Genomic DNA, 12208 nt, shown 5'->3' with positions numbered 1-12208 from the left:
TTTACACCCATGCTGCCCATTTTCTATTTGATGTAAAAATTTTTTTAAAAATCTTAAAATTTACAGAAAAATGTAAGCTTTCCAATGGCGCGTGGCAAAATTATCAAATTCAATTGGATCATACTTAAAATTTCAGAAAACCAAAAAAAAATAATAAAAACGGTAATTATTCAAGTGTAGCGATTATTCATTTGACGTTTTTCTCTTCCAATTAACACTTTCGAGTACTCTGGGTTTGTTCGTTTTAGCTACACTGGGGCTGCTCTGGGTCTGCTCTACACAGGATAATACAGGACAGATAAATAGTTTGTCCTGTATTATCTTGTTTAGAGCAGACCCAGAGCTGCCCCAGTGCAGCTAAAACAAACAAGCCTTCTGTTTATCTGTGCACTGTCACATGAGTATAAACTAAAATGGCGGATCCAATATGGCCGCCAAAAATTTTAAAAATTTAAGAAATTAACGGATTTTTGTAAAACTAAATACCAAAGAGTTTTTCTGTATGCTGAATACAAATCTCAAATCGGATTTTAAAAATTCAAAATGGCGGATCTAATACGACCACCAAAAATATTGAAAAATTTAAGAAGTTAACGGATTTTTATAAAACTTGGTATTAGGAGTATATTTGGGATGCAAATTTTAAAATTTTATCATTAAATTCGTATTTATCGACCTATTTGGTCTAAAGATTATCGAAAAACTATTAAAATTTATAACAAAATTCAAGTCCTCCATGGGCGCGTGGCAAAATTATCAAATTGAATTGGATCATTATTTTTTTTCTGAGCCTAGTCAAAAAAGTTTCATAAAATAAGATCGTGAAATCCATTTTGTACACATTCGAGAGAGTTTCTCTACCGCGATATTATCGCCATTCATTACAACATTTTAACGTTAAAAAACGTTTCATTGTGATTCCGTAAATTTCTAAACGCTTTAATATTTGGATTTGTATATCCGACTCCCATGGTTCTGGGCTTTTTTGTGCTTTGAGCGTTTCTCTGAGGTTTTCTTCGAACAGTTCTTTTCAGAGCTACTTTTAACCGTTCTTTTAGGACTACTCTCAGAACAATACTACAGAAAATTCTATTATCTGTACTATTTTTGATCGTGAATCTTAGAATTTGATTTTGAATATGTCCAGTATACGGTGATAGATATTGCAATCCCTACAATGTAGAAGGTCACAGAGAGAAAGATCTTCGACGCATTTCGAGTGTTATCAAACGATTATTCCCAAAATTTCCAGATAATGCTAAAATTTGTGCAGCATGTAGGAAAATGAAATATCCTCGTATGAATGAAGATACGCACGTCTCACCAAGTCTTGATAAAACGTTTGATAATTGTACTCATGATACTGAACAGAATATTTCTGTATCTTCCGGTGCATCTTCATTATTTTTCAGTGGAATTGAATGCAACATAAAATCACAAAGAGAGATTGAGTTGGAAGATATGTTGAGTGGATTGAAAGAAAAATTTTCCACTCTTGAAATTAATGATCCTTTAAGATTTATGATTTTGACTGTAGTACCAGATGCATGGAGTCTAACAAGGGGAGGACGCGGACTTCGGGTCACCGATTTCAAAGAAATTTTTATATGGTATAGTACTCTATCAGAAGAATACTTGAGTAAAAGGATAGGGCGCAACGCTTAACCGTTTTAGAGAAAAATCGATTTGAAGTTTATGGCGTCCCTTATATTCCGGTCCTGTTGGATCGGTTGTCGAGATGGCGGCGTAGCTCGGGCACTTAGGCCCTGGGCTATCACTCTGTCGACCTGGGTTTGATCCCTGCCTATTATACTTTTTTTTTTTATTTATTTTATTTATTCTAGCGAATATTTATTTATTATATTATTATAATTAAATAAAATTATTTTAATTAACAATTTTGTTTTTTTTTATTTGCACTTTCACTACTATCATATAAAAAATAAAGTAAAAAAAACGTCTACGATTTAAATAATATTATAATTATTATTTAATACCAGAAACATTTTATTAATCATAATTTAATTTGGTGTGTAGGAATATACGTTACAGAAGGGAAGTAGTCTGAAGGAGAGCTAAAAACTGTTAGCAGTTACCTGATGTGAAAACATTAGATATACAAATATTATGGTTGGAGCAATAAGTAACTCAACGAAGTTGAGTGAAAAATTACATACCAAATTCAATTATAATTAATAAAATATTTCTGGTATTAAATAATAATTATAATATTATTTAAATCGTAGACGTTTTTTTTACTTTATTTTTTATATGATAAAAGTAGTAAAAGTGCAAATTAAAAAAAAAACAAAATTGTTAATTAAAATTAATTTATTTCATTATAATAATATAATGAATAAATATTTGCTAGAATAAATAAAATAAATGAAAAAAAAAGTATAATAGGCAGGGATCGAACCCAGGTCGACAGCGTGATAGCTTAGAGCCTAAGTGCCCGAGCTACGCCGCCATCTCGACAATTGATTCAACAGGACCGGATATAAGGGACGCCATAAACTTCAAATCGATTTTTTTCGAAAACGGCTGAGCGTTGCGCCCTATCCTTTTATTAAAGTATTCTTCTGATAGAGTACTATACCATATAAAAATTTCTTTGAAATTGGTGACCCGAAGTCCGCGTCCTCCCCTTGTAAGTCAAATTTCTCGGGAATTCAACTGTTCTAGGTATTTTGCAAAAAAAGCTAGAAAATTGAAAGCATCTAAGGGCGTTTTAGCAGAAACAACTGCTAAGAATGGTAAACCATTGCCGGAAAGTACTGTTACACGAATTAAAGATTTTTACAATAGTGACGAAAATAGCAGAATCATGCCAGGTATGAAAGATATGGTTTCAGTAAAAAATGACGAGGGCAGAGATTTGATTCAGAAACGTCTTCTCCTTTCAGACTTAAGAGGTCTTTATGATATTTATAGTAAATGCCATCCTGACTGTCATGTTAGTTTTAGTAAATTTGCCCAACTCCGACCAAAACATTGTATACTTGCTGGTGCGAATGGTACGCATTCGGTCTGTGTCTGTACGATACATCAAAATTGCAAATTGATGATTGACTGTCAATTTAAATAATCTTACTAAAGATTCCAATGTGATTTTACATGATTATAAAGATTGCTTACGCCAAATCGTGTGCAAAAATCTTGATGAAAATTGTTATATTGGTGAATGCAGTAAATGTCCTGGCATTATTGAACTAAAAAAACATTTGAAAGAACTCTTAGATGAGAAAGGTATTCACCACATACAGTTCAGTGTCTGGACAACAACTGACAGATCAACTCTTCAGACGCAAATTCTTCCGTCGTCGGAATTTGTCGATGAATTTTGTGACAAATTTATCATTCTAAAACCTCATTCTTTCATTGCAAAAGAACAATCTCGATTCTATCAGGAAAGAAAAGAAAATTTAAAAAAAGGTGAAGTTCTTGCAGTATTAGATTTTTCTGAGAATTACAAGTATGTTGTGCAAGATGCATCGCAGGCGTTCCATTTTAATAATTCACAATGTACTGTCTTTCCTGTCGTGTGTTACTATAAAAAAGAGTTAGAACTTGAACACAAAAGTTTTATTTTTTTGTCGGATAGTACACTTCATGACACAGCTGCTGTATATACTGTACAAAAGATGCTGATTCCTGAATTGAAAATAATAATTCCTGTGCTAAGAAGAGTAATCTACTTTAGCGATGGGGCAAAACAGCATTTTAAAAATAAATATCAGATGATGAATCTAATGCATCACGAAGAGGATTTTGGTGTTGCAGCGGAATGGAACTATCATGCCACTGCACATTGTAAAGGTGCTTCAGACGGTGTAGGTGCTGTGTTCAAAAGGGAAGCTATGCGAGCTAGCCTCTTTAGTAAACCGAACGATGCCATTCTTTCATTTGAGAAACTTGTTGACTGGGCTCAAAAAAATTCTAAAAGTATTAGTATACTGTCATATAATGACAAAGAGCACCAAAAGACAAAAAGATTTTTGAAAAAACGATTTGATGTAGCTCCACCAGTTCCAGAGATTCTGAAAAATCACTGTTTTGTCCCAATCAACAAAGAAACGGTGATTAAGAAATATTCCAATGCTGGTAATAGTTCGACTTTTTCATATCAAGATTTAAAAAAGTAGAGGGTAAGAGCTCAGGCGACATCAGAATCAGAAATATTTCTAGTATCAAGTTTTATAAAAATCTATCAATTTCCTAAATTTTCAATATTTTTGGTTTTCATATTAGATCTGACATTTTCAGTGTTCGAAATCCGACTTAAGATTTGTATTTAGCTGGCCGTAAAACTCTCTGTTCAAATTTTATAAAACTCCCTTACTTTAAAAAATTTTTCAAATTCTTAGTTGCCATATTAGATCCGCCATTTTGAATTTTCAAAATGCGACTTCAGATTCGTTATTAGCAACCCGAAAAAGTCCCTGATACCAAGATTATAAAAATTCGTTAATTTCTAAAAATTTTCAAAATGTTGTGGTGGCCATATTGGATTCGCCATTTTGTATTTTCGAAAGATAACTTTAGACTCGTATACAGTAACCCGAAAAACCCCTTGATACCAAGTTTTACAAAAATCTGTTAATTTCTTAAATTTTTAAAATTTTTGGCGGCCATATTAGATCCGCCATTTTAGTTTAGACTTATGTGACAGTGCACAGATAAACAGAGTACTCGAAAGTGTTAATTGGAAGAGAAAAACGTCGAATGAATAATCGCTACACTTGAATAATTACCGTTTTTATTATTTTTTTTCGGTTTTCTGAAATTTTAAGTATGATTCAATTGAATTTGATAATTTTGCCACGCGCCATTGGAAAGCTTACATTTTTCTGTAAATTTTAAGATTTTTTCAAAAATTTTTAGATCAAATAGAAAATGGGCAGCATGGGTGTAAAGTTGAGAAAGAATGCTCCATATATTATATAATAAATTCCTTGTGTGGAGATCGTATAAAAAATTAAACTAATAGAAAAATATATTACATTTCTAATGTTACTAGCTATGCTTTGCAGCTTTTATATATTCTCATGAAAAAAAAAACTTGAATACGGGATAAATGCTGCATAGTACGTCGCATAGCGGTAAGCAAACGAACTTTGTACATTAAATCTCGAGAATTATATGCTATCTCTTTGTTGTTAACGTATAACAAATTCATATTATTAATATTTTGTTGATAACAAGCTACAATTAAAAAACATCATACATTGACAGCATATACGCGATAGCGAATAGGAATTATTATATTTGTGTTGTTTCTGTCATGTTGCCATCATGCCCTAGACCAGTGATGAGCAATCTTTGTTCCTTAGTGTGCCAAAATTGAAAACCTAATATTCTATATGGGCCGCAATGAACGCAATATTAAATACCTAAATATATTAATAAAAAAATTAAATTTACAATAGATATATAATTTACAATATAATTGACAATAGATTGTGTCTTTTGCTAAAATTTTTATACTTTAGCTAAATAAAGTGCAACGTTTCGGCGGGCCGCAGGTAAGTAGTTGGAGGGCCGCATGCGGCCCGCAGGCCGCGGATTGCTCATTACTGCTCTAGACGGAACGACAAACCATCAGTTGTTATCATGTTGCTGATAACATAACGTAGCACTAATCGTTTGGTCTTAAAATTTCGTCAACCGATTGCTTGTATAAGCACACACCCTGACGGAAAAAATTCTACAAAATTCTAAAAAAATAAAAATATATTACGAAAAACTACAAAAAATAACTGCCAGAATTGATGAAATTCTATACAAATTTAAAAAATGCTACAAAAATCTACATGAAAATGCTAGAATTGGAACACTTTTGTAAATTTAAAAAAACAGAGTGAAACACGCAATATAACACGTATATTGCATGTACAGGTTAATTGTAAATTTCCACTCACGTGATATTGCAGTTATATCATATAAATATAACGCAATATAAAATTGTCACAAACTGCTTTTTGGATGTTATAATGTGCAAATAAAATGTAAAATAATATTATTTACTAGTATTTGCTTAGTTATCGTATAGTTATCTTTTAAGGTTAGGGTTAGGTAAGAAATATAAATCCCAGGAATCTGTGATTTAATTCTAAGCAAAATTAAATAAAATCTTTTTAAATTCACATTTTATTTAGTTTTATTTAGAATTAATTTAGGACCTGATATTCCTGAGAGTTGCATTTATGACAAAACAGTAATAAATAAAATATATGATAATAAAGAAATCAAATTATACTTAAAAAAAAAATACTGTATTAATACTTCTTTACGGAATTGCAAATCTTCTGTTAAATAGTGCGTATGTGTCAAGTAAAAACCACTACATTTTAATTTCAGCCAATAACTCTGGCAGTACATGTTCGTCTCATATACGTTTCCTACACGCATCCAATATATTCATATACGTTTAGGAAACGTATATGAAACGAACATGTGCTACCTGAGTAAGTTAAGACATCCCGAAATGTAATGAATAAATAAGATTTAAGATAAATATCAAAGGAGGACAAATTAATCGGTTAAAAATAAAGATATAAACACATTCCAAATTCTTTCACCACTGTTGGAGTGGTGTAATTCAAATCAGGTTGCGATTTGTGGAATTGATGAAAATAATATTAACCTCTTTGTTCATTCTAGTCAAATTACAAAGAAATATAAAATATGCACATACCAAGATACACACCAATTGATAAATATAGTATCACAAATGTAACACGACACGATTCTTGAAATTATATAATATTATTTTTACGATTCTTGTGTATGAAATAATAATTCTTAAAATTTCATAATACTGTTGCTCACGACTAGTGATCAGATTTGAGACATGAGCTAGCAAGCAGCATAATTGGAGGGGATACACCATTGAATAAAGAATACCAAGAAGAAACATAGAAGAGAAAATCCTTTCTTAGCAGTGCGAAGGATGTGACGTCATAAAACTGAACCAATTACGATTATCGATACCATGAATCGAAGTTGTGACGTCATGTTGTCGAGATCAAGCAGAGACTAATGAAAAAGAACAGACCTATTGAGAGTGACAGATTTAAGAATATTTTACATTTTAATTATTAAGTAAGAATAAAATGGTTAGTTGTTGTTTATGTGGCTTTGCAAAAACAAAAGGACGTGTGGAAACATTTTCTACGTAAGTATATAATATATTCTATTTAAAATTGAATAGAATTAAAAGCATAATTTATAGGTTAACTTTGTTGTATCTTATGTATAATAAATGTTCAGCAGCTGTTTGAAGTTTTCTAAGCTAAAGTTGTATTATTCTTTTAAATTTAGAGGAATAATCTAATTTCAGCACAGATAATTTCGAATAGTTGTAAAATAAACATTTTGCTGAAATGTAGTATATTATTATTATGTAAAATGGGATGTAAAATTTTATCACATAATATACATATATGTATGTATATAAAATATTATATATAATGCATTTTAATGTAAATTAAAATATAAATATTAATTATTAGTGATTTAATTATAATTAATATTATTTAATGTAGTTTTTCAAAACATCCATTACAACGGCAAAAATGGATTGATTTTATGAATATGCCAAACTAGCAGCCATTAACAAACAACAAATTATGCTCTAAGCACTTTTGTCCTGACTGCTTTGACAGATCAGGAAAAATCACTAAATTAATTAGTATGGCTGTTCCTACTATTAAATTTAAAAGAATTGAACAGGTATGTAAACACATATATTGTAATTATAATAGATATTTATAATATGTTATTATATATTCTAATATGAACTAATTCATTAATGAATATATATGTATTTTATAGGTACAAAAACAGAAAAGAGCGCACAAAATAACTATGCTTTCCAAAAAACTTATTACTGAAACTTATGTACCACAAGTAATGGTAAGTCTTATATATACCATATAAAGTACATATATGTACAACATTTATAATCAGTTTTTTTTACTTTTAATTTATTTCAAATTGGAAATTAGATTTTAAAGTAAATGAATAACTTATATATATATTGTATATTATATATAAAATGTCTTACGAGAACATAAATTACTCAAAAAGTAACTAATAAGATATTTATTTCAGGAAGTAAATACTATTAATATGGATAAAGAGCCATCAACTTCTAATGAAATGTTGCAATCAGTGTTGCAAGCAAATAATCTTCCTAATACTTCAAGTAAAGAGAAGAACAAGTCTTCTTGGTCTTATTATCCAGAGCCAGATGATACTTCAAGAAAAAGTCATATAAAAAGGAAAATTATGGGAATGGCTACAAATGAAAAGTTACTGAGAAAACAAATAACACAATTACAAAAAGTGACATATCAACAGAAACGTCGAATTGAAAATTTAACATCGGTTGTCCAAAAATTGCAAAAAAATTTTTTCTATTGAATGTACAGACTGTTCATCGGTTGTTGAAAGTAAAGATTATGTAGAAAATACATTTTTGGCATTTAAAGATCTGGGCGGCTTAATGTATCTCAGTAATGACCTTATTCAAATTTGTATAGATTGTGAAATAATATTGCGCAGTTTCTCATGCAACAAATTATTAACGACATCATTAAAAGAAAGGTTGGAACAAGATATTATAAATAAATTTTTAAATAAGCAAATTTTTTTAAAGTTATCGATAAATCATGATCAAAACACTTTAGAAGCATGATCAAAATACTTTAGAGCATATCATTTATCTAATTACAAAAATTGTTACAGAGTTTTATAAATTGAGGATGCATCATATTTGTAAAAGTGCAATACATGCTAATAACCAAAGTTATGTTCGAACATTTTATAATAAATTGATTTTATTTAAAGGCCAATAAATAACTATTTATATAAAAGCTGTTAATATTTTTTTTTATAGATTTTATTCTGATCGAACAACGAGCAACTTCTACAGTGGGACATTAATAAATATCATATTTTTATCAATTTTATCAAGAAAATTCATCAACTAGCGTATTATTAATGGTTTCTTGTATCTTAACTTTAAAATAACAAAAATAATTAATGTAAACAATTTAAATAATAAAAGTAAAAACTTTATTATTTTAAACACATAATTTGTAATGGTATATATTATATGCAATATATGCTATATATTAAAATTGAGTGTAATGTGACTTTTAATAAAGCAAACTTTTTTTAATCAACAAATATAATAGAATGGCATCAAGAGCCGTAGCAGGATGTTAGTGCTAAATTTTTAATTTTTTTTATAAGAATTTTTAATAAATTAGTCTACAAGAGACAGTTAGATTGTACACCGATCTCAGATCGAGATAATTAATGTGTACGAAATTATAAGTATATTGTTCTCATATATCGAGAAACTTTTAACTTACATATAGGAATTATTGGAGAGAAAGGAAGAGAGAAAAAATATCAGGGCGCGAGTGGCTAAGCCGGGAATTGAACCCGGGTCTTCCGCTTGCCGGGCGAATGTTCTGACCACTACTTTTTTTAATCAAGTTTTACATTTGTTATATACTGTATACATTATTGTACTTTGCATATAAATAAATATATTATATATACATATATACAAATACTATATATTATACATATTTATTTATTCCTTATAGGAAAAAATATATACAAAAATTTTTTATAATTTGTTGTTACAAGATATCTACGATATATATAAATATATAAAAAAATTTTTTATATCTTGTAACAACAAATTATAAAAAATTTTTGTATTATACATTTGGATGTACGTATATATTTTCTGCAACTCATATGTATAAGTCCAACGGCATTTTCCAGGACAGTATTGTAAGTATACAACTGCGTATACAACTGCGTATACAACCGTATATATAATTATACATAGTATACAAATAATCTTTAACGTAATTAATTTCATAAATAAGCATACATTACGAATAATTAAAAAAATTTGACAGATGTCCTGGAATCTGCCATTACATGCTTTAATTCAGTTTTCTTCATTTTGAAGCCAAACGCGCACAGTTGCTAAAATTCTTTATTCGTTGCATGTTTTGTAATGTAAATTCTTTAAATATACTGAAAATGGAGTTGTAGTCGCGGAAATAGATTATATAAAAGTACAAAAAATGAAAAAATATGAAAAATTTCGAGGTTAATTTTATAAAACTAACGATTGGTTAGTATTAACCAACGTTGAAAGTAATCACTACTTCAGCTCTCTCATTTGCAAAGAAAGTGTTTAAAGAAAATAAAGATATTTTTCCTTTAATAAAAGTTCAAAATAGTGAAAAAAGGCAAAAGTAATAAAGAGCCATAATGCTGGTTAGTGCAAAGGTTAAGATATATTCATTAAATTGTTTACATCAAACGTTTCGATCTGCCATCAGGCCTTCTTCAGTGTACAATAGTAAAAATACAAATAAAACAGAAAATTCGCTCGCAAAATTCAAGACAGTGTGAAAGATGTGGAAGACATAAAAAACATCCTTTCCACCTGACTGTGGTTTTAACATGATTTTAATTCAATTCTGATTTTTTCTACTAAACCACAGTCGGGTGGAAAGGATGTTTTTTATGTCTTCCACATCTTTCACACTGTCTTGAATTTTGCGAGCAAATTTTCTATTTTATTTGTATTTTTACTATTGTACACTGAAGAAGGCCTGATGGCAGGTCGAAACGTTTGATGTAAACAATTTAATGAATATATCTTAACCTTCGCACGACTAACCAGCATTATGGCTCTTTACGCTCCTATTGATTTTAATTGATTTTAATAATCTACTGCCCGGTAAAAAATTTCTCATATATAATCATGTAGCATTTAATAGAGTTATACAATCCTAGTCAGTAAAGTCTGTTCGAACAGATATTGCCAAACGTCTGCTACAAATTTTTGTCAGCAGAAAGACTGCAGATTGTATACAAAATCTGTTACATCAGATGATGATAGCAGAATATCAGCAGAAATGTTACAAAACCTGCTGACATAATTTGACAGCAGATCAGTAGCAGAAACCGAGTGGAATTTGCTCGGAATTATTACAGCAGATTGGCGGCAGAAATCGAGCAGGACCTGCGCAACGCAGTTTGATATCAGATTGACGGCAGAAATCGAGCAGGATCTGTATAATGCAGTTTGATGTCAGATTGGCGGCAGAAATCGAGCAAAATCTGCGCAATGCAATTTGATTGCCGCTATGCGGCGTGTTTCTTCGTAGTATATAAACTCGTACTCAAAATTCATCTACAGTGCATATAAAGTGTGGCCAGTGGCTTAATGAAGTTTAACAGTTTAATACAATAATCTGATACAATCCCCATAAGAGATTCAAAATATTAAACTGATTTTTGAAATTGAAAATGCGCTGCGAGTTGACCCGATATTCTAGTGATTTCGAGATTTTGCCTAATAAATTTATTAAAACATAAGTATTTTTTTTTTGTCCCAATAAAGCAAATATATATTATATACTTTACATACCTCATTTACTACTTTTAATAAGCGAAACGAGAAATGTAAAATTGTAATGAAGCATTTAAATGCCGCTATTCCATTTAAATTGTGACGGCAGATTCTGCTCGATTTCTGCTGACAATCTGACATCAAATTATATTGCGCAGATCCTGCTCGTTTTCTGCCGCCAATCTGCTGTCAACCTATGTCAGTTTCTGTCGACAGAATACGAGCTTAATGCGGACACAGATGGCACCGTATTTGCTGCCAAGTTCTGAGCGAATCTGCTCGCAAACTGCCAGCAGGCTGCTAACATTTTGTTGACTGGGATATTTTACATAATTGTGTAAAAATATGTATAATTATACATGACGAAATATAAAACGTTATATATATATATATATATATATATATATATATATATATATACATATAAATGGAGTGACTGCAGTATAGAATTACATGTAAGTACTTTTTATACATACTTATATATAATGTCCACAATATTTTATATATAATTATATATGAATCTCTGTTAGTCTAATATATGATTATGTATAAGTCTTGCATCATGTATAAACATATATAAGTAAGAAGCAAATTTCAGATATAGTCATACGCAATTGTATATGATTTTGTATAAACGAGAAATTCTGGTTAATTGTGTCACTTTTTCCTTAATTTCACTTAATGCCTTGATTTAGAAATATTTTACTTTTCTAAAAGTTTCTATACCTTTTTCTTATCGCGCGCGTGCAT

General features: G+C 29.9%; 1 protein-coding gene across 1 annotated transcript; it reads left to right on the top strand.

The window, feature by feature from the left end:
• Positions 1–6996: 6996 nt before the first annotated feature.
• LOC105669642 (uncharacterized) lies at positions 6997–8498 on the top strand. Its single transcript, XM_067347972.1, has 4 exons — positions 6997–7177; positions 7548–7734; positions 7837–7917; positions 8116–8498. The coding sequence occupies exons 2-4, from the start codon at positions 7696–7698 to the stop codon at positions 8425–8427; spliced, it is 432 nt and encodes a 143-aa protein (XP_067204073.1). The 5' UTR covers positions 6997–7177; positions 7548–7695; the 3' UTR covers positions 8428–8498.
• Positions 8499–12208: the final 3710 nt, after the last annotated feature.

Source organism: Linepithema humile, chromosome 1 (genome assembly GCF_040581485.1).
Source record: "Linepithema humile isolate Giens D197 chromosome 1, Lhum_UNIL_v1.0, whole genome shotgun sequence".
Classification (NCBI taxonomy): domain Eukaryota; kingdom Metazoa; phylum Arthropoda; class Insecta; order Hymenoptera; family Formicidae; genus Linepithema; species Linepithema humile.
This window is presented reverse-complemented; position numbering and strand designations above follow the sequence as displayed.

Excerpts from the sequence above, each read along its gene's own strand:
- LOC105669642 (XM_067347972.1), top strand. The coding sequence starts at position 7,696 with ATGGCTGTTCCTACTATTAAATTTAAAAGAATTGAACAG. Across the intron at positions 7,735-7,836 it reads AATTTAAAAGAATTGAACAG|GTACAAAAACAGAAAAGAGC; the intron begins GTATGTAAACAC and ends TGTATTTTATAG. Across the intron at positions 7,918-8,115 it reads CTTATGTACCACAAGTAATG|GAAGTAAATACTATTAATAT; the intron begins GTAAGTCTTATA and ends TATTTATTTCAG.